This window comes from Pelodiscus sinensis, chromosome 10 (assembly GCF_052426305.1).
Source record: "Pelodiscus sinensis isolate ZL-2025 chromosome 10, ASM5242630v1, whole genome shotgun sequence".
In the NCBI taxonomy this organism is placed as follows: Eukaryota; Metazoa; Chordata; order Testudines; family Trionychidae; genus Pelodiscus; species Pelodiscus sinensis.
The window spans coordinates 56,812,171-56,837,994 of NC_143061.1; the positions used below are offsets into that span (position 1 = coordinate 56,812,171).

General features: G+C 70.5%; 1 protein-coding gene across 2 annotated transcripts; it reads right to left on the bottom strand.

Moving 5' to 3' along the window:
• Positions 1-3,408: 3,408 nt before the first annotated feature.
• On the bottom strand, positions 3,409-23,957 carry LOC102458363 (allantoinase, mitochondrial-like). 2 transcript variants are annotated; one of them, XM_089780977.1, is made up of 12 exons: positions 23,800-23,957; positions 21,885-22,042; positions 20,577-20,728; positions 9,693-9,807; positions 8,683-8,829; positions 8,107-8,152; positions 7,828-7,921; positions 7,371-7,557; positions 6,681-6,819; positions 4,874-5,046; positions 4,516-4,548; positions 3,409-4,067 (listed from the first exon to the last, which is right to left on the bottom strand). In XM_089780977.1, exons 1-12 carry the CDS (start codon positions 23,831-23,833, stop codon positions 3,906-3,908), a joined length of 1,440 nt encoding a protein of 479 aa, XP_089637103.1. In that variant the 5' UTR covers positions 23,834-23,957; the 3' UTR covers positions 3,409-3,905. The 2 variants fall into 2 exon arrangements, with proteins under 2 accessions (XP_089637103.1, XP_089637102.1); XM_089780976.1 differs by lacking the exon at positions 23,800-23,957 and having other exon boundaries at positions 21,885-23,746.
• Between the last annotated feature and the right edge of the window lie 1,867 nt (positions 23,958-25,824).

Consider the following 25,824-nt stretch of genomic DNA (forward strand, 5'->3'; position numbering starts at 1 on the left):
GGGGAGGTGGCCCAGGGAACAGGCTGCTGTACTGCGGCTAGAGGAAAACGCCACTCAGGTGCTGCGAGGGTCCCTGGGCTAGGACCTGAAGTGGTGGGTGGGCCAGGTTCCCACAACCCTCCCCATGCCACTGCAAAGTCTGCTCCTGGAAAGGGAGGCCAGGATTTCCGAGGGGTTCCCCCAACCCAGCTGGGCCCCTGGCCTCTGGAAAAGCTGGGGGTCACAGAGAGCCTCTGAGTGCAATAACTGCCTGGAAGTGACTCGGCTGGAGCTTTGCTGCAGCTGTTACTAGCTTGCGGAGCCCAGCAAGGTTAATGGGGTTAGTAGCTGGCCGCACCGTGTGCTTCTCAGAGCTCACCCTTCCAGCAGTGAAATGCCTTGAGCCAGCACGAAGGCAATTGCTGCCCTGTGTGCTTTGCTGCCTCTCTTGGAGGAGTCCCTGGCCTGCCTTGCTGTGTCTCTGATTTTTTCCTGGATGCTGCCACGTTTGCTCACTCAGGCCTCAATCCTCACTGACTGTTCACTAATTGCTGTAGCTTCTCTGTGAGTCCTTCTGTGGGGCCCTGGACTGGGAAGAGTGAGCAAGAGAAACCGAAGCCTGGGTAGCGGTTCAGTACTTTGCCTGTTACAAGCCATTTCAATAAGGCTCTAGGGCTCTCAGAACCCACTGACATGCAGCTGCCTCTGGGCTGGAGCGCAGCCCTGTTGAACAGCGCGCAGCAACCCTGCCCAGGCAGCAAAGAAGAAGGATTGTGTAACCTCTGGAAAGGCCGAATGCAAGTAGCCCAGCTGGAGCGTGGCTCGGGCTGTACGGCTAATGCACACGTCTCCTCGCAGAAAATGCGCCCTGAATTGCGTGGCTCATGGGAAGGGCAGCCCCAGCACTGCGGTATGACACTGGCTCACTGCTCATTCTGCAGAGACTCTGAAGAGGCCCAGCCTGGAGCAGAAAACTGCGAGGAGGAGCCGTTTCCGTCGTTCTCCTCAGCACCCCCATGCAGGTGGCTCTGGGGACAGCCCCTGCAGGCCCAGAGGATGGGCGGGGGGTAGAATTTGCCACCAGTGGAGTCGTGCTGGTGCTGTGAGAGTGAGGCTCTGGGGCGAGCTCATTAGTTCTCCCTCTACCTGCTCCGTCGGCCGCTTCCTGGCCCACGTGGAACATTCGCAGCCTGGAGCCAAGTGTGGAGGGCTGCGCACCCTCGAGCAGCACCCAGCCCCTCTCCGACCCCTGCTGCGTCTCCTGTTGTTGACACGTTTTCCTGGTGAGGCAACAGCTTCCCGCTCCCTTGACGTGGGCGCTGACGGGCGAGCGCCGGGGCCGGAGGGTAACTTACCCAATCGGCGCCGGGTGGAGCCAGCCTGCCTGGCCTGCATTGCTCAAGGGTTTGCGTGTTTGGGCAGAGCCGTGGGAGCCCATTGGTCAGCGCGTGGGACGCGGCAGCTCCTGCCCACAACACTGAGCTCTGCGGCAAGGAGGGGGCAGGGCACCGCCAGGCTGGGAGAGACCTAGGGGCATTGGGCCAGCCCCACTCAGCCGGCAGGACCAGCACCCCCGCTGAGAGCAGCCTCTCCGGAACCCCTGCAGGGAGCTGCGGCTGCCCCCAAGCCCCCTGGCTCTGCTCTTCGGCAGCGAAATAGCCCAGTTCCCTCAGCGTGGCCCCTCCCCTCTGGCATGTCCCGAGGGCCCAGTGGCCCCGAGGGGTGGGAGAGGCACGCGGGGAGCCCCGCTTCCTGGATTCACGCTCGTCCGACGCCTGCGTGGCTCTGGCCCCGGGCAGCACCCCATTCACTGCAGCCTCCGGTTCAATTCGTCCAGCACCCGGGCCCCTCAGCTGGGGTTGTGCTCTGGGTCCGGCTCCAGAGCCCGGATGCCCTCAGGGGTTCCAGGGAAAACAGCTTGGGAGCGGATGGGGCCCACCCTGCTGGCCAGATACCCCCGAACTGGGGGACGGGGCGGACTCTGCCAGGGAAGTCCCATGCCCCCCCCCCCCGGCTTCCCTGCCAAGGGGCGTGAGCTGGGCCAGGCGGACGATTGCCTTACTCATAGGTCCGTGTCCTGCAGACACCCCTCCCCCGCCCCAGCCGAAGGTTTCGAGAACTTGCTGAGACTGGCTGATGTTTGCCCAGCGTGCGCTCCCCCTTCTGGCCCCCGCGGCCAGGCTGGCGTGGGAAGCCTTGTGCTTGTGGACACCCGGGGCAGAGGCCAGGCCGCGGGGCAGCAAGGGGCCTTCGTGGACTTGGGGAGGGTGGGAGTTCTTAACGGACGTGTGCGTGGAACACGTCTGCTCCACGGGGAAACCCCGGCCCTCTCACCCCCCAGGGTTCAGTGTGGTGATGAACCCCCCATTTCCCAGCCGTCTCTGAGCTGCCAGGGGGGCCCTGTTCCAAGACTCTCTCGGGTCACAGGGTCGGGTTGCCAGATGGTTTTATACAAATAGCGAACCCCAGAAAAACGCCGGGAAAAAATTCTGTTGACCAAAAAAAAGAAGGGGACCTGGGGCCCGGGGTGGCCCCTTTGATTCCTGGGCTGTGCTCCCCGCTCCCTCCGCCACAGTCAGTGCAGGCTGCATGTCCCACGCGGCCTTCAGTCAGGTGCCCGAGCTGGGCCTTGGGAAAACGGAAAATACCGGACATGTTAACCGTCCAGTATCTTTGGAATTGTTTTACGGCACGGAGGGCGCAAATACCGGGCTGTCAGGTCCAATACTGGACACCTGGCAACCCTGGGCAGGGGCTGGGATCAGGCCTGATGGAAGAAACGGGATGAATAAGATCGTCCAACTGGCAGTGTCATTTCAGGGGTCTGTCTGTGCCTCCCTCGCCCGGAGCACGAAGGGCAAGGTCTGTACAAAGAGGGGAGCAAACACAAAGCTACTTTCCCGTGTCACCCTCCCAGCTGTCCCTGGAGAGCCGGGCGTGGCATGGGGCTGTCCCTGGAGAGCCGGGCGTGGCATGGGGCTGTCCCTGGAGAGCCGGGCGTGGCATGGGGCTGTCCCCCACCCAACAGCAGGCTCCCCGTGTCCCAGGCACTGGGACGGCAGGTCCAGGCTAGTGCACTTTGGACTAGTCAAACAAGCGGAGGGATTGCTCACAGCTGCTGAGGCCAGTGACTCGCCAGCCCGACCTGCATGGCCCAGGGCTGAAGAGGGCCCAGCGCTAGAGGCGAGGGGAGGGCTGTCTTAGCAGGGCCTCTTTTAGAGCTTTGCTGGACGTGGGGTCTCCACCCCAGCCTTGGAGTTTGTTCCAGGGCCGGTCACGCTGCCCTCTCAGCAGTCCCCTCTGCAGACGTGGCTGAGTTCAGCTGCCCCCCGCCACTCCAGCCGTGGCCCCCGAGCGCTGACTACGGGCTGAACTGCGTTCGGAGGGCGCAGCTGTGGCCTAACGCAAGGCTGCGCATTCACACACACAGGCTGGCGTGCTGCTTTATTGGAAGCGTAGCCACATCCAGTGCCACCCAGCGCGCCAGAAACACACTTCTGAGCCCTGCACAGCTCCAGGGGAGAGCTGGTCACTGACGTAGGCAGAGCACAGTCTGTTCCCATCGGCCATTGCGACAGCAACGCTGGGACCTGCACAGGAGCCTGGGGAATCAGGCGCCCAAATCCAGCTGAGCTGGGTGCCCAGGCTCCGGAGGCGTATGTCAAACTCCCAGCCAGACGCCTGCTTAGGGCTGTAAATTGGGTGTGTGGGGCTCAGCACAAGGCAGCGAGAGGAGAGGAATTTTCTGCTCCCTGGTCTCACTTCTCTCTCCCTCTCGGAGACCTGCCAGTGCGAGCGGATGGGCGTGGGCCAGAGAGGGGGGCATGCCCTCGGTGACTCCCCTCCCCCGCCCCATGCAACTCTCTTCCCTTTCCAAGTCAGGTGTTTGGCTGGTCCCCTGGCCTCCTTCTCTCCTGCATCCCCCGTCAGTAGTAGGGCGAGGAGACTCTCTCGAGCAGCTTCCTCTGAGTTACAAGCAGGTTCCCTTCTGGCTTGGGTGCGAGCTTCCCTCTCAGATAAACCAGCCTGCCTCGCACGAGTGTGGCAAGAACCTCCCCGCGCAGCTGGAAGCCGAGGTACGGGCTCAGCTAGGAGAGAAAGCCCCGTGAGTGCAAAGCAAGCTCCCCGCCTAGGCAGTGAGCAGGACTTCCCGGCTGCGAGCCGGAAGATGCCAGGCATGGATGTTCCAGCCAAGCCTCATGCTCGTGCCTCTAGGCCATTGCTCTACAAGAGGGAGCCAATGACTCGGCTGCACGGTGACTGGACAGCCTGTCGCTGCGAGGCGGTGGCCTGCCAGGGGCGTGGCTGGGCTGTGCACGGAACCCCGAGCCTGGCCAGAGAAGGCAATTAGAAGCCCTACGCGTCGGGGACCCCACTGGTGCCTCTGCGGGATCTCCTGGCAGCGAGAGGCCGCAGGAGGAGCGTGTTCTACAGCGGGTTGCCCATAACAAAGGGGGCAGATTAAAGGCTTCCCACTTTCCCGGGGCTGGCAGAAAGGGGGGCTCTGTGCAAACAAAGCGGGAATCAGTCTTGTACCTGGTTTTCATGTTGAATCATGTGTTTCTTCACCTAAGAAAGAGAGAAGAATTTTATGGCTGTTGACCTGAGAACGTGTCTCCCCCTCCCCCCCCCGGAATGGGAATCTCATCACTAGCTTCAGCAGGGACTGCCTCCAGTAGAGAGACACACAGAAGCGTGCGCTCCTTCTCCGGCCAACAGGTCACAGGAGACGAAAGAGAGCAGCAGCTACAACGCTCTCCAAGCGCCGGGTCTCGGTCTAGCGCCTGCCTGCCACAGCGGCTCCCGGAGATCCCAACCAGCGCTTCTCAAGCCAGAGACGTGTCCCGGGTCCCCACGATTACAACCGTGTGCCTCACGCCTCGCCCATCATTACCTCAAACTCCTTGTCGGGATCCCAGATCACCAAGTCGGCATCCATCCCTGGGCACAGCGCCCCCTTGCGCTCAGCCAGTCTGCTCAGGCGGGCCGGGTTGGTGCACATCAGTTGCACCACGTCGTGGAGGGAGAATCCCCTGGCTTTTGCTGAGGTCCAGAACAGCGGGAGCCCTGCGTGTGGTCCCAGTAGCTGTCAGCACGCACGGAGGGGGATCCAGGCCGCTCTATGGCGTGGCCCGTGGAAGGCCACACATTGCTCCTGAGACTGAGCTGCGGTGCCTGGAGAGGTCTCTACCGTATTCGAGAGTGGTGGGAGCAAGGGTCTGCGCTGAAGTGTGAGTGCGTGTGCTGCCCATGACACCACAGGGGCTGCTAACAGACTGGAGCTGGCCAGGGCTCCAACAGCTGCCGTAGCCACCAAAGGCTGTGGAGCACATGCCCACCGCCCTGCCGCCGCCCCTCCAAGCGCCAGACGCGCTCATGCCGCCTGCTGCTAAAACCAGGCAATGGCCAGTCATGAAACAGCCACACACACGTGTGCCCGGGACGCCCCATGTGGCTGCTGCACTCCTGGAAGGGGCCCAGATAGCAGGGAGAGGGACATGGTGGGAGAACAGGAACAGACTTATGCAGGACTGGGCTAGCCGGCTTGAGGCTTGGTGGGGCTGGGCAGCAGATGAGGCAGAAACCGCCCTGGGCCACAACTGGAGTCTGCAGGAGTCCCCATCCCCTCGGATACCATGAGTGTAGACTATGGCTTGTTTCCCAGTCTCCTGCCCCCCTCACTGAGGGCTCCAGGCTTCAGCTGGGGGCTGGGGGGGCCTTGGGACTTTAGCCCTGCAGAGGGGGAGGCAGAAGGGCGCCTACAGGTTCTACTGTATTTACCGCAGCAGCTCTGCTCCAGAGGGCTCTGGCGGAACTTCAGCCCTGCAGGGCACCATCTGGCAGGCTTAGGGTTGCCAGATGCTTTCACAAAAAATACCAAACATGGTGGGGAAAAAATTGGTTGAGGGAAAAAAAGGGGGAGGACCAAACTAGGGTTGCCAGATGGTTGAAACAGAAATACCGAACACCCGCCCCCCCCAACAAACAAACAAACAAACACCGGGAAAAAATTCTGTTGAAGAATAAAAAGGGGGGAGACCAAAGTTGTTAAAAAAAATTAAAATAAACCAGCATTAAAACAGCATGTGCCCTTTAAGAGTGAGTGCAGGGATAGGAACAGGGGAGACATTGAGCACTAAGACCCAGGGGAGTCATTGAGTCCTCTTGGTCTTTTTGCCAGCAGCCATTTTGTGCCGGCAGCCTTGCAGAACCAGGTAAGCATGGGGTCAGAGGGCTGGGGGTGTTGGGGTTTGGGAGGAGGGAGGCTGTGCACTGAGTGTTTGGAGGGTTGCCAGGTGCCCGGCATTTTTGCCTCCTGGCCGGGGAAAAAAATCAGAAAATACCGGATTGTCCAGGTGAATACCGGACACCTGGCAACCCTAAACCAAACTTGTTGAGCAAAACAAACAAATGGAGGACCAAAGCTGTTGAACAAAAAAATAAAAAAAAACCTGCACAAAAAAAAGTCACTATGCCTTTAAATTCCCACACTTCCCACTTCCCCTGCCCAATGTGGCAAGGGAAGAATGTCCCAAGCAGCCTTCTGTCCGAGAAAAACAGACAATACCGGACGTTTTACATGTCTGGTATTTTCTGGGTTTTTACCAGACAGAGGCCGCACGTTCCAGACTGTCCAGGCGAATACTGGACCCCGGCAACCCTAGGTAGGCTCAGCCAGGCTGCCCGGCCAGCCCCCTTACCAAACTGCAGTGAGGCAATGCCTCCCTGGGCCCTGAGGAAGTCTCCGTCCTCCCCGAGTTTGAGGTCTGGCGAGCAGGGGCTATGGGCCGAGACGACGGCATCGATCAGCCCCTCCTGCAGGGCACACCAGAGCTGCTCCTGGAGCAGGAGAAAGGGAGCGGTTACCTGGCCTGCAGGGCTGGGAAGTGCCTGGCCTGGCCAGCTGCCCCGATGCCCCCGTGAGACAGGGCAGTGGTGAGCCCTGCGGACGTCCCAGGGGCTGCCCTGGGTGCTGGATGGGCTCCAGCACTCCCGTGGAGCGGGGGAGGCCTTGGTTAGTGCAGCTTTGACAGCCTCCTGCCAGGATGCCCAGTACCCCAGGCTGGTTTCTACAGGCCCTGGGCCTTGCCTAGCCAGGCGCGTAATTCCTGCATCTGGAGCCCGGCTGCCTGGCTTCTGCCCCTGGACTCCACAGCAGCTGCCCTCGCCAAGGCACCTGCTCCCTTCCGCGGGCCAAGCCCGGGCCAGCCGGGGACCTGCTGAGCTGCCCCTGGTCACTTCCCTTTGCCCTGCAGGCTGGGGCAGAGTCCGGAGCGGCAGAACGCCCCCCGCCAGCCGCCCCCTGCCAGCCGCCCCCCGCCAGCCGCCCCTCCCCACCCTGGGGAGCTCATGGCCTGTGCTCTCCGGGATTCCCCACTAGGCCTCGCTACCTGGTTGGCTTTGCCCCGGATGGGAGGGCAGCACTTGTAGCAGGTGCCCCCGGGGGGGATGCGCTCGGACGCCAGGCTGAGGTAGTGGTGGGCAGTCTCTGCGGTGAGCGGCGCCCCCTTCTGGCGAGCCTCCCTGATGACGGGCAGGGCTCGGGCGGAGGAGAGGTGGAGGATGTGGCAGGGCACCCTGGTAGGAGGGAGTGAGAGACCGGCCCTCGTCTGTCGGCTGGCAGCTCCCCGCTGGGCAGGGGGGTGCCCAACACGCCCACTTACACCAAGTCACTGCACCTGCGCTGGGGGGGCCAGGTGTGTGCGCACCCCCCTCGCGGCCAGCACGGCGCCGCCCACCCTTTTGTGCAACGAAAGCCGAGAGCCCAGGGGCGGGGTCAGACAGAGACATCTGGAGGTCAAAGGTCACTGCGGCGAAAGCACGCCCCCCCCCCCCCCGGTCCCTTACGTGTACTGGAGGCAGAGGTCAGCCACGGTCTGGACAGCCTCCGTTTCCATGGCGTCGGGGCGGGAGTCCAGGAACGCCCCGTACTCTGTGGGGTCTGCAGACACCAGGAAGGGGTGTGAGCGGGGCGGAGCTGGCCCGGGCGCACGGCGTGGGGAACTGGGGTGTTCACGCCTGTGTCTGTGGGCGCCCCGCAAGGGGCCTGAAGGAGGCGGAGGCCAGGCCCCCTGCAGGCTGGGTACCTAGAGCCGTGCTTCCCATCCTAGAGCCTTCCCCACGTACCCTCTCGCGCTGGGTTCCAGTGGCCCAGGTCTTGCTCTGCGTGGAACTGGAAAGCAAACCCACCCGGAGGGAAGGGTTAGTGCTGGCAGGTGGGGGTGCCAAGCCCCCTCCCCACATCCAGGGCTACTCCTCCCCGTGCCCGCTGGTGCAAGGAAGCAGGCTGGCCTGTTGGCTCATGCTCTCGGACACACCGGAGAGGAGCCTGGCCGGCTCCTGGGGAATGGAAACTCTTGGAAATCGCCTGCCATGCGGGGCTACTGACACACAGATTATGGCAACTTCTGGGGTGCTGGGAAGGGCTGGCTCTGCCTAATTTGCTGATGGCTTTTGGGGTGCTTGTCCCTCTGGGGTCACGGGCCAGGGAAGCAGCTTGTCCAGGGGGTGGTGAGATTTGGGGGAGGAAGCTGGAAATCAATATCTGCTTTCTGTTTCCAGGACAGGAACACTGTCCGCTGGGCCCAGCCCCACGCTGCTCTGCCCTTTGTGCGGCCGGCGGTCCCTACGGCAGGGCGTGGGACATGCTGCTGCTCTGATCTGGTGGCACCGCTGGAGCCGGGCACAGGAGGTGACACTTACCAAGAGGACACAGTCTGTGCCCTGCAGCTCGTTCATCACCACGTGCAGATCTTGGGGGCAGACGTGGGGGAATTCCTTCACGCCGCTGGCAATCAGGGAGCACGCGAACCCGGGGACGCCAGCCTGCAGCATGGACAGGAGCTCGTCCTACAGCAGGCGGCACAAGAGATGCACTCAGGCCTGGACATCCCCGTGCCTGGCGGAGCTGCAGCCCGGCCCTAGCACTTGCAGGTGGCCAGCTGAGCCCAGGAAAGGGGGCCAGGCCCGAGACGGGTCATGTTCCACGCTGGCAGGTTACCCGGCACCAGGCCCCCAGCCCCTCCCGATGGCTCCAGCGCGGAGACCCACATCTCAGCAAAGTCTGCCTAGGACGTGCACCTGACGATTGTCCCTGTGGCCACCAGGCCTCGTCCTGGCCCCCAGCTCAGCTGGCGCCTGGGACAGCTCTGCTCCGCGAGGACCAGGGCCACCGATTCCTCTGGCCACTTACCGCTGCCGAAGGCCGAATGAGACGGCCCTCAGCCTCCAAACCCGCATCTCCAAGCCCAGATCTCCGCCCGGGATTCCACAGCTGTCTGGACTTTACTGACCCGTGGCCTGGCCAGCCACCCCTCCCAGGCCTGCAGGCTGGCCCAGGCGCCTCATCTAACAGCCAGGAACGGGATTCTGTCACCAGCCTCTCCAGGAGCCAGGGCCAACCCTCCCCCTGGAGTCAATGGGAGTCTTGCAAGTGGACACAGATTTGTTAGCAGGATCCCCAGGACGGGCCTTGTCTCTTCCCCCACACGACCCCCTGAGGGCAGGCAGGTCAGCTGAGCTGGAGGCTTGCTCAGCATCATTGGCCGACCCAGCCGTCGGGGGCTGGTCAGCGTCCCCTGTGTTATTTCTGGCTGTGCCGCCTTCCTGGAGTGACTTCTCGCCAGATTGCCAGAGGCCCCCAGCACGTGCGCCCCAGAGAGCAGGGGAGGCCTGGTGCCTGCCCTGGCTCTGTCCCAGCCGGATGCACTGACCTGGTTCCCAGGGACGACTCCGCCCCAGAAGGCTACGTCCACATGGCACTGCCCTTTGGCAGCCTGCAGCTTGGCGTCCAAGGTGGCCAGAGTTGTGGTTGGGGAGAGACCGTTCCTGGCAGGGCAGAGACCGGGGAGGGGGGGCAGTTTCACTAGATCCAAACCCTCCCTCGTTGGGAAGGGAGAGCACTACCGAGCCGCAGAGCAGACCCCCCAGGGGGCCGGGGGCGGAGGAGGGCGCAGGGCAGACCCCAGGGGGCTGGGGGCAGAGGAGGGCGCAGGGCAGACCCCAGGGGGCCGGAGGCAGAGGAGGGTGCAGGGCAGACCCCAGGGGGCCGGGGGTGGAGGAGGGCACAGGGCAGACTCCAGAGGGCTGGGGGCGGAGGAGGGCGCAGGGCAGACTCCAGGGGGCCGGGGGCGGAGGACGGCGCAGGGCAGACCCCAGGGAGCCGGGGGCGGAGGAGGGCGCAGGGCAGACTCCAGGGGGCTGAGGACGGAGGAGGGCGCGGGGCAGACCCCATGGAGCCGGGGGCGGAGGAGGGCGCGGGGCAGACCCCAGGGGGCGGGGGCGGAGGAGGGCGCGGGGCAGACCCCATGGAGCCGGGGGCAGAGGAGGGCGCAGGGCAGAGCCCAGGGGGCCGGGGGCAGAGGAGGGCGCAGGGCAGACCCCAGGGGGCCGGGGGCAGAGGAGGGCGCAGGGCAGACCCCAGGGGACCGGGGGCAGAGGAGGGCGCGGGGCAGACCCCAGGGGCCGGGGGCAGAGGAGGGCGTGGGACAGACCCCAGGGGGCCGGGGGCAGAGGAGGGCGCAGGGCAGACCCCAGGGGGCCGGGGGCGGAGGAGGGCGCGGGGCAGACCCCAGGGGCCGGGGGCAGAGGAGGGCGTGGGACAGACCCCAGGGGGCCGGGGGCAGAGGAGGGCGCAGGGCAGACCCCAGGGGGCCGGGGGCAGAGGAGGGCGCAGGGCAGACCCCAGGGGGCCGGGGGCAGAGGAGGGCGCAGGGCAGACCCCAGGGGGCCGGGGGGGGAGGGCGCGGGGCAGACCCCATGGAGCCGGGGGCGGAGGAGGGCGCGGGGCAGACCCCAGGGGGCTGGGGGCAGAGGAGGGCGTGGGGCAGAACCCAGGGGGCTGGGGGCAGAGGAGGGCGTGGGGCAGACCCCAGGGGGCTGGGGGCAGAGGAGGGCGCAGAGCAGACCCCAGGGGGCCGGGGGCGGAGGAGGGCGCAGAGCAGACCCCAGGGGGCCGGGGGCGGAGGAGGGCGCAGGGCAGACGCCACGGGGCGGGGGCGGGGGCGGAGGAGGGCGCGGGGCAGAGCCCATGGAGCCGGGGGCGGAGGAGGGCGCGGGGCAGACCCCAGGGGGCCGGGGGCGGAGGAGGGCGCAGGGCAGACCCCAGGGGCCGGGGGCAGAGGAGGGCGCGGGGCAGAGCCCAGGGGGCGGGGGCAGAGGAGGGTGCGGGGCAGACCCCAGGGGGCGGGGGCAGAGGAGGGTGCGGGGCAGACCCCAGGGGGCGGGGGCAGAGGAGGGCGCGGGGCAGAGCCCAGGGGGCGGGGGCAGAGGAGGGCGCAGGGCAGAGCCCAGGGGGCCGGGGGCAGAGGAGGGCGCGGGGCAGACCCCAGGGGGCGGGGGCGGAGGAGGGCGCAGGGCAGAGCCCAGGGGGCCGGGGGCAGAGGAGGGCGCGGGGCAGACCCCAGGGGGCGGGGGCAGAGGAGGGCGCAGGGCAGACCCCAGGGGGCGGGGGGCGGAGGAGGGCGCAGGGCAGAGCCCAGGGGGCCGGGGGCAGAGGAGGGCGCGGGGCAGACCCCAGGGGGCGGGGGCGGAGGAGGGCGCAGGGCAGAGCCCAGGGGGCGGGGGCAGAGGAGGGCGCGGGGCAGACCCCAGGGGCCGGGGGCGGAGGAGGGCGCAGGGCAGACCCCAGGGGGCCGGGGGCAGAGGAGGGCGCGGGGCAGAGCCCAGGGGGCCGGGGGCAGAGGAGGGCGCAGGGCAGACCCCAGGGGGCCGGGGGCAGAGGAGGGCGCGGGGCAGACCCCAGGGGGCGGGGGCGGAGGAGGGCGCAGGGCAGACCCCAGGGGGCCGGGGGCGGAGGAGGGCGCGGGGCAGACCCCAGGGGGCGGGGGCGGAGGAGGGCGCAGGGCAGACCCCAGGGGGCCGGGGGCAGAGGAGGGCGCGGGGCAGAGCCCAGGGGGCCGGGGGCGGAGGAGGGCGCGGGGCAGACCCCAGGGGCCGGGGGCAGAGGAGGGCGCGGGGCAGACCCCAGGGGGCCGGGGGCAGAGGAGGGCGCGGGGCAGAGCCCAGGGGGCCGGGGGCAGAGGAGGGCGCAGGGCAGACCCCAGGGGGCCGGGGGCAGAGGAGGGCGCGGGGCAGACCCCAGGGGGGCGGGGGCAGAGGAGGGCGCGGGGCAGACCCCAGGGGGCGGGGGGCAGAGGAGGGCGCGGGGCAGACCCCAGGGGGCGGGGGGCAGAGGAGGGCGCGGGGCAGACCCCAGGGGGCGGGGGGCAGAGGAGGGCGCGGGGCAGACCCCAGGGGGCGGGGGCAGAGGAGGGCGCGGGGCAGACCCCAGGGGGCGGGGGGCAGAGGAGGGCGCGGGGCAGACCCCAGGGGGCCGGGGGCAGAGGAGGGCGCGGGGCAGACCCCAGGGGGCCGGGGGCAGAGGAGGGCGCGGGGCAGACCCCAGGGGGCGGGGGGCAGAGGAGGGCGCAGGGCAGACCCCAGGGGGCGGGGGGCAGAGGAGGGCGCGGGGCAGACCCCAGGGGGCGGGGGCAGAGGAGGGCGCAGGGCAGACCCCAGGGGGCGGGGGGCAGAGGAGGGCGCGGGGCAGACCCCAGGGGGCGGGGGGCAGAGGAGGGCGCGGGGCAGACCCCAGGGGGCGGGGGCAGAGGAGGGCGCAGGGCAGACCCCAGGGGGCGGGGGCAGAGGAGGGTGCGGGGCAGACCCCAGGGGGCGGGGGCAGAGGAGGGTGCGGGGCAGACCCCAGGGGGCGGGGGCAGAGGAGGGCGCGGGGCAGACCCCAGGGGGCGGGGGCAGAGGAGGGTGCGGGGCAGACCCCAGGGGGCGGGGGCAGAGGAGGGTGCGGGGCAGACCCCAGGGGGCGGGGGCGGAGGAGGGCGCGGGGCAGACCCCACGGGGTGGGGGCGGAGGAGGGCGCGGGGCAGACCCCAGGGGGCCGGGGGCAGAGGAGGGCGCGGGGCAGACCCCAGGGGGCGGGGGCAGAGGAGGGCGCGGGGCAGACCCCAGGGGGCGGGGGGCAGAGGAGGGCGCGGGGCAGACCCCAGGGGGCGGGGGGCAGAGGAGGGCGCGGGGCAGACCCCAGGGGGCGGGGGCAGAGGAGGGCGCGGGGCAGACCCCAGGGGGCGGGGGGCAGAGGAGGGCGCGGGGCAGACCCCAGGGGGCCGGGGGCAGAGGAGGGCGCGGGGCAGACCCCAGGGGGCCGGGGGCAGAGGAGGGCGCAGGGCAGACCCCAGGGGGCGGGGGGCAGAGGAGGGCGCAGGGCAGACCCCAGGGGGCGGGGGGCAGAGGAGGGCGCGGGGCAGACCCCAGGGGGGCGGGGGCAGAGGAGGGCGCAGGGCAGACCCCAGGGGGCGGGGGGCAGAGGAGGGCGCGGGGCAGACCCCAGGGGGCGGGGGGCAGAGGAGGGCGCGGGGCAGACCCCAGGGGGCGGGGGCAGAGGAGGGCGCGGGGCAGACCCCAGGGGGCGGGGGCAGAGGAGGGTGCGGGGCAGACCCCAGGGGGCGGGGGCAGAGGAGGGTGCGGGGCAGACCCCAGGGGGCGGGGGCAGAGGAGGGCGCAGGGCAGACCCCAGGGGGCGGGGGCAGAGGAGGGCGCGGGGCAGACCCCAGGGGGCGGGGGCAGAGGAGGGTGCGGGGCAGACCCCAGGGGGCGGGGGCAGAGGAGGGCGCGGGGCAGACCCCAGGGGGCGGGGGCGGAGGAGGGCGCGGGGCAGACCCCAGGGGGCGGGGGCAGAGGAGGGTGCGGGGCAGACCCCAGGGGGCGGGGGCAGAGGAGGGTGCGGGGCAGACCCCAGGGGGCGGGGGCGGAGGAGGGCGCGGGGCAGACCCCACGGGGTGGGGGCGGAGGAGGGCGCGGGGCAGACCCCAGGGGGCGGGGGCAGAGGAGGGCGCGGGGCAGACCCCAGGGGGCGGGGGCGGAGGAGGGCGCGGGGCAGACCCCAGGGGGCCGGGGCAGAGGAGGGCGCAGGGCAGACCCCAGGGGGCGGGGGCAGAGGAGGGCGCGGGGCAGACCCCAGGGGGTGGGGGCAGAGGAGGGCGCGGGGCAGACCCCAGGGGGCGGGGGCAGAGGAGGGCGCGGGGCAGACCCCAGGGGGCGGGGGCAGAGGAGGGCGCAGGGCAGACCCCAGGGGGCGGGGGCAGAGGAGGGTGCGGGGCAGACCCCAGGGGGCGGGGGCAGAGGAGGGCGCAGGGCAGACCCCAGGGGGCGGGGGCAGAGGAGGGCGCGGGGCAGACCCCAGGGGGCGGGGGCAGAGGAGGGCGCGGGGCAGACCCCAGGGGGCGGGGGCAGAGGAGGGTGCGGGGCAGACCCCAGGGGGCGGGGGCAGAGGAGGGCGCAGGGCAGACCCCAGGGGGCGGGGGCAGAGGAGGGCGCAGGGCAGACCCCAGGGGGCGGGGGCAGAGGAGGGTGCGGGGCAGACCCCAGGGGGCGGGGGCAGAGGAGGGCGCGGGGCAGACCCCAGGGGGGCGGGGGCAGAGGAGGGTGCGGGGCAGACCCCAGGGGGCGGGGGCGGAGGAGGGCGCGGGGCAGACCCCAGGGGGCGGGGGCAGAGGAGGGCGCGGGGCAGACCCCAGGGGGCGGGGGCAGAGGAGGGTGCGGGGCAGACCCCAGGGGGCGGGGGCAGAGGAGGGCGCAGGGCAGACCCCAGGGGGCGGGGGCAGAGGAGGGCGCAGGGCAGACCCCAGGGGGCGGGGGCAGAGGAGGGCGCGGGGCAGACCCCAGGGGGCGGGGGCAGAGGAGGGCGCGGGGCAGACCCCAGGGGGCGGGGGCAGAGGAGGGTGCGGGGCAGACCCCAGGGGGCGGGGGCGGAGGAGGGCGCGGGGCAGACCCCAGGGGGCGGGGGCAGAGGAGGGTGCGGGGCAGACCCCAGGGGGCGGGGGCAGAGGAGGGTGCGGGGCAGACCCCAGGGGGCGGGGGGGCAGAGGAGGGTGCGGGGCAGACCCCAGGGGGCGGGGGCAGAGGAGGGCGCGGGGCAGACCCCAGGGGGCGGGGGCGGAGGAGGGCGCGGGGCAGACCCCAGAGGGCCGGGGGCGGAGGAGGGCGCAGGGCAGACCCCAGGGGCCGGGGGCGGAGGAGGGCGCGGGGCAGACCCCAGGGGGCCGGGGGCAGAGGAGGGCGCGGGGCAGACCCCAGGGGGCCGGGGGCGGAGGAGGGCACAGGGCAGACCCCAGGGGGCCGGGGGCAGAGGAGGGCGCGGGGCAGACCCCAGGGGGCGGGGGCGGAGGAGGGCGCAGGGCAGACCCCAGGGGGCGGGGGCAGAGGAGGGCGCAGGGCAGACCCCAGGGGGCGGGGGCAGAGGAGGGCGCAGGGCAGACCCCAGGGGGCGGGGGCAGAGGAGGGCGCAGGGCAGACCCCAGGGGGCGGGGGCAGAGGAGGGCGCAGGGCAGACCCCAGGGGGCGGGGGCAGAGGAGGGCGCGGGGCAGACCCCAGGGGGCGGGGGCAGAGGAGGGCGTGGGGCAGACCCCAGGGGGGCGGGGGCAGAGGAGGGCGCGGGGCAGACCCCAGGGGGCGGGGGCAGAGGAGGGCGCAGGGCAGACCCCAGGGGCCGGGGGCAGAGGAGGGCACAGGGCAGACCCCAGGGGCCGGGGGCAGAGGAGGGCGCAGGGCAGACCCCAGGGGGCCGGGGGCAGAGGAGGGCACAGGGCAGACCCCAGGGGCCGGGGGCAGAGGAGGGCGCGGGGCAGACCCCAGGGGCCGGGGGCGGAGGAGGGCGCAGGGCAGACCCCAGGGGGCGGGGGCAGAGGAGGGTGCGGGGCAGACCCCAGGGGCCGGGGGCAGAGGAGGGTGCGGGGCAGACCCCAGGGGGGCGGGGGCAGAGGAGGGCGCAGGGCAGACCCCAGGGGGCGGGGGCGGAGGAGGGCGCAGGGCAGACCCCAGGGGCCGGGGGCGGAGGAGGGTGCAGGGCAGACCCCAGGGGGCGGGGGCAGAGGAGGGTGCGGGGCAGACCCCAGGGGCCGGGGGCAGAGGAGGGCGCAGGGCAGACCCCAGGGGCCGGGGGCGGAGGAGGGCGCAGGGCAGACCCCACGGGGTGGGGGCGGAGGAGGGCGCGGGGCAGACCCCAGGGGGCGGGGGCAGAGGAGGGTGCGGGGCAGACCCCAGGGGGCGGGGGCAGAGGAGGGCGTGGGGCAGACCCCAGGGGGCGGGGGCAGAGGAGGGCGCGGGGCAGACCCCAGGGGGCGGGGGCAGAGGAGGGCGCAGGGCAGACCCCAGGGGGCGGGGGCAGAGGAGGGTGCGGGGCAGACCCCAGGGGCCGGGGGCAGAGGAGGGCGCAGGGCAGACCCCAGGGGGCGGGGGGCGGAGGAGGGTGCGGGGCAGACCCCAGGGGCCGGGGGCAGAGGAGGGCGCAGGGCAGACCCCAGGGGGCGGGGGCAGAGGAGGGTGCGGGGCAGACCCCAGGGGCCGGGGGCAGAGGAGGGCGCAGGGCAGACCCCAGGGGCCGGGGGCGGAGGAGGGTGCGGGGCAGACCCCAGGGGGCCGGGGGCAGAGGAGGGCACAGGGCAGACCCCAGGGGCCGGGGGCAGAGGAGGGCGCGGGGCAGACCCCAGGGGCCGGGGGCGGAGGAGGGCGCAGGGCAGACCCCAGGGGGCGGGGGCAGAGGAGGGTGCGGGGCAGACCCCAGGGGCCGGGGGCAGAGGAGGGTGCGGGGCAGACCCCAGGGGGCGGGGGCAGAGGAGGGCGCAGGGCAGACCCCAGGGGGCGGGGGCGGAGGAGGGCGCAGGGCAGACCCCAGGGGCCGGGGGCGGAGGAGGGTGCAGGGCAGACCCCAGGGGGCGGGGGCAGAGGAGGGTGCGGGGCAGACCCCAGGGGCCGGGGGCAGAGGAGGGCGCAGGGCAGACCCCAGGGGCCGGGGGCGGAGGAGGGCGCAGGGCAGACCCCACGGGGTGGGGGCGGAGGAGGGCGCGGGGCAGACCCCAGGGGGCGGGGGCAGAGGAGGGTGCGGGGCAGACCCCAGGGGGCGGGGGCAGAGGAGGGCGCGGGGCAGACCCCAGGGGGCGGGGGGCGGAGGAGGGTGCGGGGCAGACCGCAGGGGGCGGGGGCAGAGGAGGGCGCGGGGCAGACCCCAGGGGGCGGGGGCAGAGGAGGGCGCGGGGCAGACCCCAGGGGGCGGGGGCAGAGGAGGGCGCGGGGCAGACCCCAGGGGGCGGGGGCAGAGGAGGGCGCGGGGCAGACCCCAGGGGGCGGGGGCGGAGGAGGGCGCAGGGCAGACCCCAGGGGGCGGGGGCAGAGGAGGGCGCGGGGCAGACCCCAGGGGGCGGGGGCGGAGGAGGGCGCGGGGCAGACCCCAGGGGGCGGGGGGCGGAGGAGGGTGCGGGGCAGACCGCAGGGGGCGGGGGCAGAGGAGGGCGCGGGGCAGACCCCAGGGGGCGGGGGCAGAGGAGGGCGCGGGGCAGACCCCAGGGGGCGGGGGCAGAGGAGGGTGCGGGGCAGACCGCAGGGGGCGGGGGCAGAGGAGGGCGCGGGGCAGACCCCAGGGGGCCGGGGGCAGAGGAGGGCGCAGGGCAGACCCCAGGGGGCGGGGGCAGAGGAGGGCGCGGGGCAGACCCCAGGGGGCGGGGGCAGAGGAGGGCGCGGGGCAGACCCCAGGGGGCGGGGGCAGAGGAGGGCGCGGGGCAGACCCCAGGGGGCGGGGGCAGAGGAGGGCGCGGGGCAGACCCCAGGGGGCGGGGGCAGAGGAGGGCGCGGGGCAGACCCCAGGGGGCGGGGGGGGCGGAGGAGGGCGCAGGGCAGACCCCAGGGGGCGGGGGCAGAGGAGGGCGCGGGGCAGACCCCAGGGGGCGGGGGCGGAGGAGGGCGCAGGGCAGACCCCAGGGGGCGGGGGCGGAGGAGGGTGCGGGGCAGACCGCAGGGGGCGGGGGCAGAGGAGGGCGCGGGGCAGACCCCAGGGGGCGGGGGCAGAGGAGGGCGCGGGGCAGACCCCAGGGGGCGGGGGCAGAGGAGGGTGCGGGGCAGACCGCAGGGGGCGGGGGCAGAGGAGGGCGCGGGGCAGACCCCAGGGGGCCGGGGGCAGAGGAGGGCGCAGGGCAGACCCCAGGGGGCGGGGGCAGAGGAGGGCGCGGGGCAGACCCCAGGGGGCGGGGGCAGAGGAGGGTGCGGGGCAGACCCCAGGGGGCGGGGGCAGAGGAGGGCGCGGGGCAGACCCCAGGGGGCGGGGGCGGAGGAGGGCGCGGGGCAGACCCCAGGGGGCGGGGGCGGAGGAGGGCGCAGGGCAGACCCCAGGGGGCGGGGGCAGAGGAGGGCGCGGGGCAGACCCCAGGGGGCGGGGGCAGAGGAGGGTGCGGGGCAGACCGCAGGGGGCGGGGGCAGAGGAGGGCGCGGGGCAGACCCCAGGGGGCGGGGGCAGAGGAGGGCGCGGGGCAGACCCCAGGGGGGCGGGGGCAGAGGAGGGCGCGGGGCAGACCCCAGGGGGCGGGGGCAGAGGAGGGTGCGGGGCAGACCGCAGGGGGCGGGGGCAGAGGAGGGCGCGGGGCAGACCCCAGGGGGCGGGGGCAGAGGAGGGCGCGGGGCAGACCCCAGGGGGCGGGGGCAGAGGAGGGTGCGGGGCAGACCGCAGGGGGCGGGGGCAGAGGAGGGCGCGGGGCAGACCCCAGGGGGCGGGGGCAGAGGAGGGTGCGGGGCAGACCCCATGGGGCGGGGGCAGAGGAGGGCGCGGGGCAGACCCCATGGGGCGGGGGCAGAGGAGGGCGCGGGGCAGACCCCAGGGGGCGGGGGCAGAGGAGGGCGCGGGGCAGACCCCAGGGGGCGGGGGGCAGAGGAGGGCGCGGGGCAGACCCCAGGGGCCGGGGGCAGAGGAGGGCGCGGGGCAGACCCCAGGGGGCGGGGGCAGAGGAGGGCGCGGGGCAGACCCCAGGGGGCGGGGGGCAGAGGAGGGCGCGGGGCAGACCCCAGGGGCCGGGGGCAGAGGAGGGCGCGGGGCAGACCCCAGGGGGCGGGGGCGGAGGAGGGCGCAGGGCAGACCCCAGGGGCCGGGGGCAGAGGAGGGCGCGGGGCAGACCCCAGGGGGCGGGGGCGGAGGAGGGCGCAGGGCAGACCCCAGGGGGGCGGGGGCGGAGGAGGGCGCGGGGCAGACCCCAGGGGGCGGGGGCGGAGGAGGGCGCGGGGCAGACCCCAGGGGCTGGGGGCAGAGGAGGGCGCGGGGCAGACCCCAGGGGGCCGGGGGCAGAGGAGGGCGCGGGGCAGACCCCAGGGGGCGGGGGCGGAGGAGGGCGCAGGGCAGACCCCAGGGGGCGGGGGCGGAGGAGGGCGCAGGGCAGACCCCAGGGGGCGGGGGCGGAGGAGGGCGCAGGGCAGACCCCAGGGGGCGGGGGCGGAGGAGGGCGCAGGGCAGACCCCAGGGGGCGGGGGCGGAGGAGGGCGCGGGGCAGACCCCAGGGGGCGGGGGCGGAGGAGGGCGCGGGGCAGACCCCAGGGGGCGGGGGCGGAGGAGGGCGCAGGGCAGACCCCAGGGGGCGGGGGCGGAGGAGGGCGCAGGGCAGACCCCAGGGGGCGGGGGCGGAGGAGGGCGCAGGGCAGACCCCAGGGGGCGGGGGCGGAGGAGGGCGCAGGGCAGACCCCAGGGGGGCGGGGGCGGAGGAGGGCGCGGGGCAGACCGGGCCAGCTCGCTGCTAGCGGGGCGCAGGCCGATCTCGCTGTGCAGGGCAGCGCCGGGAGCACCAGGCGGATAAAGGGCGGGACCGGACGGGACAAAGCGGGGACCAGAGCAGCGAACAGTTCAGGGCCCCCTAGAACACTCACTACACCAGCCCCCCCCCGCTCCGGCTCTGCTGCCTGGACCCTGGGTTCAGCGGGGGCGGCCTGGGCCTAACAACCCACACGCAGCCCAGGCAGGAGATGCCTCACGCCCAGCGCAAGCCTCTTCGCTCTCCCTCACCCTGCCCGTCACGAGGGACGGGCCCCTCTCAGTGCACGCCGGCGGGGGGGGGACCCAGGGGTGCCCAAGGGGGGTGTTGCCATTGGAGAGGCTGCCCCCCTGCGCACGCCGGCGGGGGGGACCCAGGGGTGCACAAGGGGGGTGTTGCCATTGGAGAGGCTGCCCCCGAGCGCACGCCGGCGGGGGGGGGTGACCCAGGGGTGCCCAAGGGGGGTGTTGCCATTGGAGAGGCTGCCCCCCAGTGCACGCCGGCGGGGGGGACCCAGGGGTGCACTAGGGGGGTGTTGCCATTGGAGAGGCTGCCCCCCAGTGCACGCCGGCGGGGGGGGGGACCCAGGGGTGCACAAGGGGGGTGTTGCCATTGGAGAGGCTGCCCCCCAGTGCACGCCGGTGGGGGGGACCCAGGGGTGCACTAGGGTGGTGTTGCCATTGGAGAGGCTGCCCCCCAGTGCACGCCGGCGGGGGGGACCCAGGGGTGCCCAAGGGGGGTGTTGCCATTGGAGAGGCTGCCCCCCCCAGTGCACGCCGGCGGGGGGGACCCAGGGGTGCACTAGGGTGGTGTTGCCATTGGAGAGGCTGCCCCCCAGTGCACGCCGGCGGGGGGGACCCAGGGGTGCACAAGGGGGGTGTTGCCATTGGAGAGGCTGCCCCCCCCAGTGCACGCCGGCGGGGGGGACCCAGGGGTGCACTAGGGTGGTGTTGCCATTGGAGAGGCTGGCCCCCAGTGCACGCCGGCGGGGGGGACCCAGGGGTGCCCAAGGGGGGTGTTGCCTCCCCGCCCTGGTACCGTACAGTGGCATATCCACCAGGGTGGTGACGCCTCCGGCAGCAGCAGCCTTGGTTGCAGATGAATAGCCCTCCCAAGCCATGCGCCCCGGCTCGCAGGTGTGAACGTGGGAGTCTACGATCCCGGGCATCACCACCAGGTCGCCGACGTCCAGCACCTGCAGGAAGAGGGGCTCTCAGAGAGACCTGGCCATGGGCTAATGCCGGAGCCCCCTAGCCCACATCCTCAGACAGCCACCTTCCCCTGGCCTGGATCAGCCCCGTGCCGAGCAATTGGCAGCAGACCCGGGAGCCCCTCCTGGAGCGAGGAGCCGCCTTGCAACCCTCTGCAGCCGCGTGCTCGCTGCTCCTCTCCGAGCCGAGATGCGGGTCCCTAGGGCCGCGAGCAGGGCAGGGGATGGGAGGGTCCGTCCCTCGTTTCTACGGGAGAGCCAGCCGAGTCGCAGCCTGCTCCTGAATGAGCCGTGGCACTGGCGGTGCGGAAAGCCCCCTGGGACTCGCTTGCAAGGAGCATCCCCAGGGAGCTGGCGGGAGCAGTGGGGCCAAGAGCCGTTGTTTGGAGAAGGCAAATCTTCAACCTGAAAATGCAAGAATTGGCCTGGCCCTGCAAGTTACCCCACCAATCAGGGCCAAGCACAGCATGCCACCTTCACGGGCATCACATTTCTAATAGCAAGTCAAGGTCTGTGACCTGCCACGCCAGGGACCTGCTGAGACTCATGCACCAGCCCAGCAGCTCATGAGCTGCTTGCACCCCCAGGGGCAAGCGGAAAGGAAGAGAATTGCTCTCTGCTCCACCGGGGCAGGACCCCGCTGGCTGGAGGCTCATCCGCAAGGGCACTGCTGTGAGACGGGCAGGGCCACAGGGGTGGTGCGAGCCCTGGGCTTGCCTTGCCGCCCCACGCTGCGGCGGTAGCCAGAGGCCCTAACTCTCCCCGCGGGAGCGGAGCCGGCCCTGTCAGGAGCACGAGGCGGCAGGACGTTTCCCCCGCGCACAGCGTCTGGCCTCCCCTGCTGCACGCTGGCACTCGGGCCGTGGGTTTCCGTGCGGCCTGCTCTGCTGCACTCTGGCACTCGGGCCGTGGGTTTCCGTGCGGCCTGCCCTGCTGCACGCTGGCACTCGGGCCGTGGGTTTCCGTGCGGCCTGCCCGCAGCCCCGTCGCACAGCACAGACGGGGAGTGGGCTCGTGCCCAGCCCAGGGCCGTCGGCACGCTGAGGTCTGAGGGGGGCGAATGGCCGGAAGGTGCCCCAGGGTTGCTGTAGCTAGCCATGCAAGCCCAGCTCTGCCGCCCCAGCGCCCTGGCCCCACTTGCCTTCTCTCCGCCCGCACGGGCCCGGCCCCCCCTGGGCAGGACGGCGACTATCTTGCCATTGCAGATGCTGATCTCAGCCGGGCAGACGGTGTTTCCCAGCACCACCCGGCTACTTCTCACAGCCGTGACCTCCGAGCCCAGCTCCACTCTGGCCGCTCCTGCAGGGAGGGGAAGAGAAGGGCTGCCCCGTACCTCCCAAGGGAGAGGAGCACAGGGGCAGCGGATTGCTGCTGGGGCAGGCAGAGGGGAGCTGCTCCCACACTGAGCAACATAGAACACGATTCGATTCCCCCCCAACCTGCTTATGGGCTCCCGAGAGCTCATGGTGCTGGGCCCTGAACATATTCAGCCAGACGTCCCTGCCCCCGCAGCTGCCCTGTTGTGGCGGCAGGACTGCGCCAGGCGGGAGGCCAGGTCCACACAGGTCTCCCTTGGCCCCTTCTGCACCCCCGGAACGTTTTCCTGTACGTCTGGGGGGAGCCCCAACTTGTGCAGCAGGGCCTCCTTGACCGTTCGTAGTCGCCCGGCTGCAGATCCTCCAGCTGGCTGAGCCCCCTGCGGCCTCCTGACCCAGCAAGGGGGTGAGTGCATCCCACTCCTGACACCACTGTGGCGGGTACCCCCCGATCCTGCACCCCGAGATGAGACTCCGCCGGCCAGTAGAACGGGGGTTATTGCTCCTCCAGGACACAGCCCAGCACAGGCGTGATGTGGACATAAGGAGTCAGGGCCAGGCAGCCTCAGCCCCCTTGGGGTGGGGTCCACGGGCCCCTGGCCCCTCAGTACTCCGCTTAGTCTCCTCCCTTCATGTCCTCCCAGCCAAAAAATGCCCCTTCCCCAAGCCACGCCCCTTCCCTCCACAGGTGAGAGCCAGTTGGGTCACTGTCTACATGACCTGCGGTTCCTCAGGCGACCCCCCCTGGGCCGTGCTCACGGACGCAGGCCCATAGGGGTCACCCACAGCCCAAGCACCGTGCCCAGTGAATGCCTGAATGGACAGCACCCCCCACTGCCTCACCCCAGTGTCCAGAGGGGAAGGGCACAGCACGGGCGGCGGGGGTCTCTGGCTGTGGGTGGGCAGAGGGATTAGTGTGACTGGATGGACGGGGAGTCACAGAGAGCCAAGGGCTCTGCGAAAAGCCAGCTCGTCAGCCAGGCAGACCCAGCACCCCCAAGCTAGCGCTAGAGCCCCTCAGTCCAGCCAGACACTTGGCGCTAAGTGGCACCAGGGACAGCTGCAGCTCAGGCTTGTCCAGCAGTCATTTTGCTATTGACTTTAATAGGAACAGAGTTTGTCCCCAGCCAGTGTTCCCTGTAGGCGGAGTGCTTGGGCAAGAGAGGTTCAAATGTCGCCCCGCAGCATGTGTTTCTACGGGTGGTGCACATTGGCACATGAACGGGTGCGCAGAATACAATTTATTCTGCACATGGATGGAAAAATTTGAGGTACCATTGTTCCCAATGCCTTTGCACTTGCAGATTTCCCTCCCCTTCCTTAGAAGTGTTTTTCTTCTGGTGTGCAGCTGTGGATGAGTCAGTTCAGGCCCCCAGGCCGTGGAGAACACCTGCTCCAGCCCCGGGGAGAACAGCAGTTCCCGACTTCCCATCCACTGTTGCACCGCTGCTGGGTGTTCTCACCCCTTCCCCTTCGCTACCAGGGGGGGGGCCCAAGACCGGAGCTCCAGCACCCCGCGCTAGACCCCTCCTGCTAGTGCCCCTGGGCGTGGCTGGAGGAGTCTCCAGTGCAGCTGACACTGGCTCCCAGCGCGGCCCAGGGACGAGGGCAGGGAACCGCGAGAGACCAGTGGGGGCAGATGCAGCCTGGCTCCCTGTGCCCAGAGCCGCATGGCAGGAGGGTCTCTGCCAGCTAGCCCCAGCATTCTTCCCCTGAGGGCTGGATCTGTTCCCTGCTCACCTGGCGGGGGGGCTTCCCTGTGCTTTGCAGACATCCTACGCTGGCGTGTGCTCTGCCGGTGCCTCCACGTCTGTCCCCGGCTGCGTGGGGCTCCTCTCTGTGGAGCTGCCTTGGGACCGGGGACTTTCCGAATGACCCCAGCAAGGTTCTTCTCGTCCCTCGGGAGGGGCTAGTTAATATTTGATGGGCTCTGTGCTTTGCAAACAGACAGCGCAGGCCACTGCTGCATGGCGTTCCCCTTCCCAACTCCCGGGTTTGCTTTTATTTCTGAGCAGAACCTCACTGCTGGGGCAGGCAGCTGAGCTGATGACAGTGCCAGCTGAGGGGCACCGGCAGGGATGGCTAAGCCTGCTGCTCAGCCAAGTCTCCCGTTGGCCAGCCTTTGGAGACGGCTCGGAGGCTTACGTGAACCTGAGCTTTCTGCCTGCTGGGCTCCGACGCCCATTGGACGGCCTCTGTCGGCGGTGAGACCCTGGAGAAATGCCAGTTGGTCACTACCATTTAGAAGCCGTGTGTGGCTCTGAGGAGACGTTCGTTTACTTCCTTCTTTGGAAAACCTCTCTGCTGGAATACTTCCTTAGGAGCAGTGCTGCCTCTGGCCTGTGGCAAAGCAAGCAGAGAAAACCTTCCAGCGGGTGCTACAACCCATTATCCTGCAGCTGTACCATCAAGAACCTTCCTTTTATTTCTACTGGGTTGGGGTTTTTTGCTTGGCACAGGAACCAACATGGCTGTGCTGTAGTGTCAGTACTTGCTGGTGGCTGTGTGTGGGCTGTGGGCTGTGGGCTGTGGCTGACCCCGACTGGCCTCTGCCTGTGAGCACGGCCCAGTGGGGGGCACCTTGAGGGCCCCATGCCAGTGACCGGACCAGTCCCACTGGTTAAGGGAAGGGAGGGAACAAAGGAAGTGGGTGTTGGGGGGAAGAGTCAGTTTCTGGCTGGAATCATGAAGGAAACGGACTAAGGGGGAGGGGCTGGGAGCCTAGGGGCCCAGGCACCCCATCTCAAGGGGCCTGAGGCATCCTGGGCCTGACTCCTGCAGCCACGTCACGTCTGTGCTGCGCTGTATCCTGCAAAAGCAATAACCCCCCTGTTCTCCTGGCTGGCGGAGTCGCTTTGCTGCTACGGAGGCATCTTTCCACGACTGCTGCAGCTCCACTGGGCACAGCCAGGGAAGGGGCCCCTGTTCCTCAGTCGTAGCAGCTCTGGGTTGGGCACCATGGCCAGGACAGAGGCGTGCTCCTCTGGCCCTGGCCCTGGCCCTGGCCCTGAGCTGCCGTGGCCACGGAAAGACACCCCTGCCCCTGGCCCCAGCACAGAGAACGTAGACAACAGTGCCTCTCGCTGAGGTTTCCCAACTCTCAGAACTCCAGCATTTGAAACTGCCACCTGCTTCTCCATGGTGAATGCAGCCCTCCTTCTGGCGTCCAGCTCCTCCATGGCACACAGAACATGGCCTTTCGCCTCCAAGAGCTTTGCAGCCGCTGCTCCTTGGCTCAGCCCCGAGCTATGATGCACTCCGTCCGACTGTGCTTCTTCCCAGGCCCAGAAGCGGCACTCCAAAGTCTGAATTCCGACAACCTTGAATTGTTTTTCACTGAGCCACTCAGCAAACCCTCACGCCCCCACTGCGGCAAACCTTCCAGTTCTAGTTCTCTACATAGGCCACGTCTACACTGGCAGCTTCTTGTGCAAGAACTGTTTTGCCGAAGAGTTCTTGCGCAAAAAGTCTTCCACAAGAGCGTCTCCACTGGCATGTGCGTTTGTGCAAGAGCGTCCGTGCCAGTGTGGACGCTCTCTTGCGCAAGAAAGCTCGGATGCCATTTTAGCCATAGGGGCTTCTTGTGCAAGAAATTCCTGTTGCCTGTCTACACTGGCCTCTTGCGCAAGGGGGCTTATTCCTCGTGGGGAGAGGAGTGACTCTTCTGGAAGAAGCCCTGTTTTCTGACACGAGACTGTAAATTTACTTGCGCAAAAACGCGTGTGCATTGTAGACACCCCGCAAGTTTTTGCGCAAGAAGCCACC

Excerpts from the sequence above, each read along its gene's own strand:
- LOC102458363 (XM_089780976.1), bottom strand. The coding sequence starts at position 22,208 with ATGAGCTCTCGGGAGCCCATAAGCAGGTTGGGGGGGAATCGAATCGTG. Across the intron at positions 8,830-9,692 it reads GAGTCGTCCCTGGGAACCAG|GACGAGCTCCTGTCCATGCT; the intron begins GTCAGTGCATCC and ends CGCCTGCTGTAG. Across the intron at positions 4,068-4,515 it reads TGATTCAACATGAAAACCAG|CTGAGCCCGTACCTCGGCTT; the intron begins GTACAAGACTGA and ends TTTCTCTCCTAG.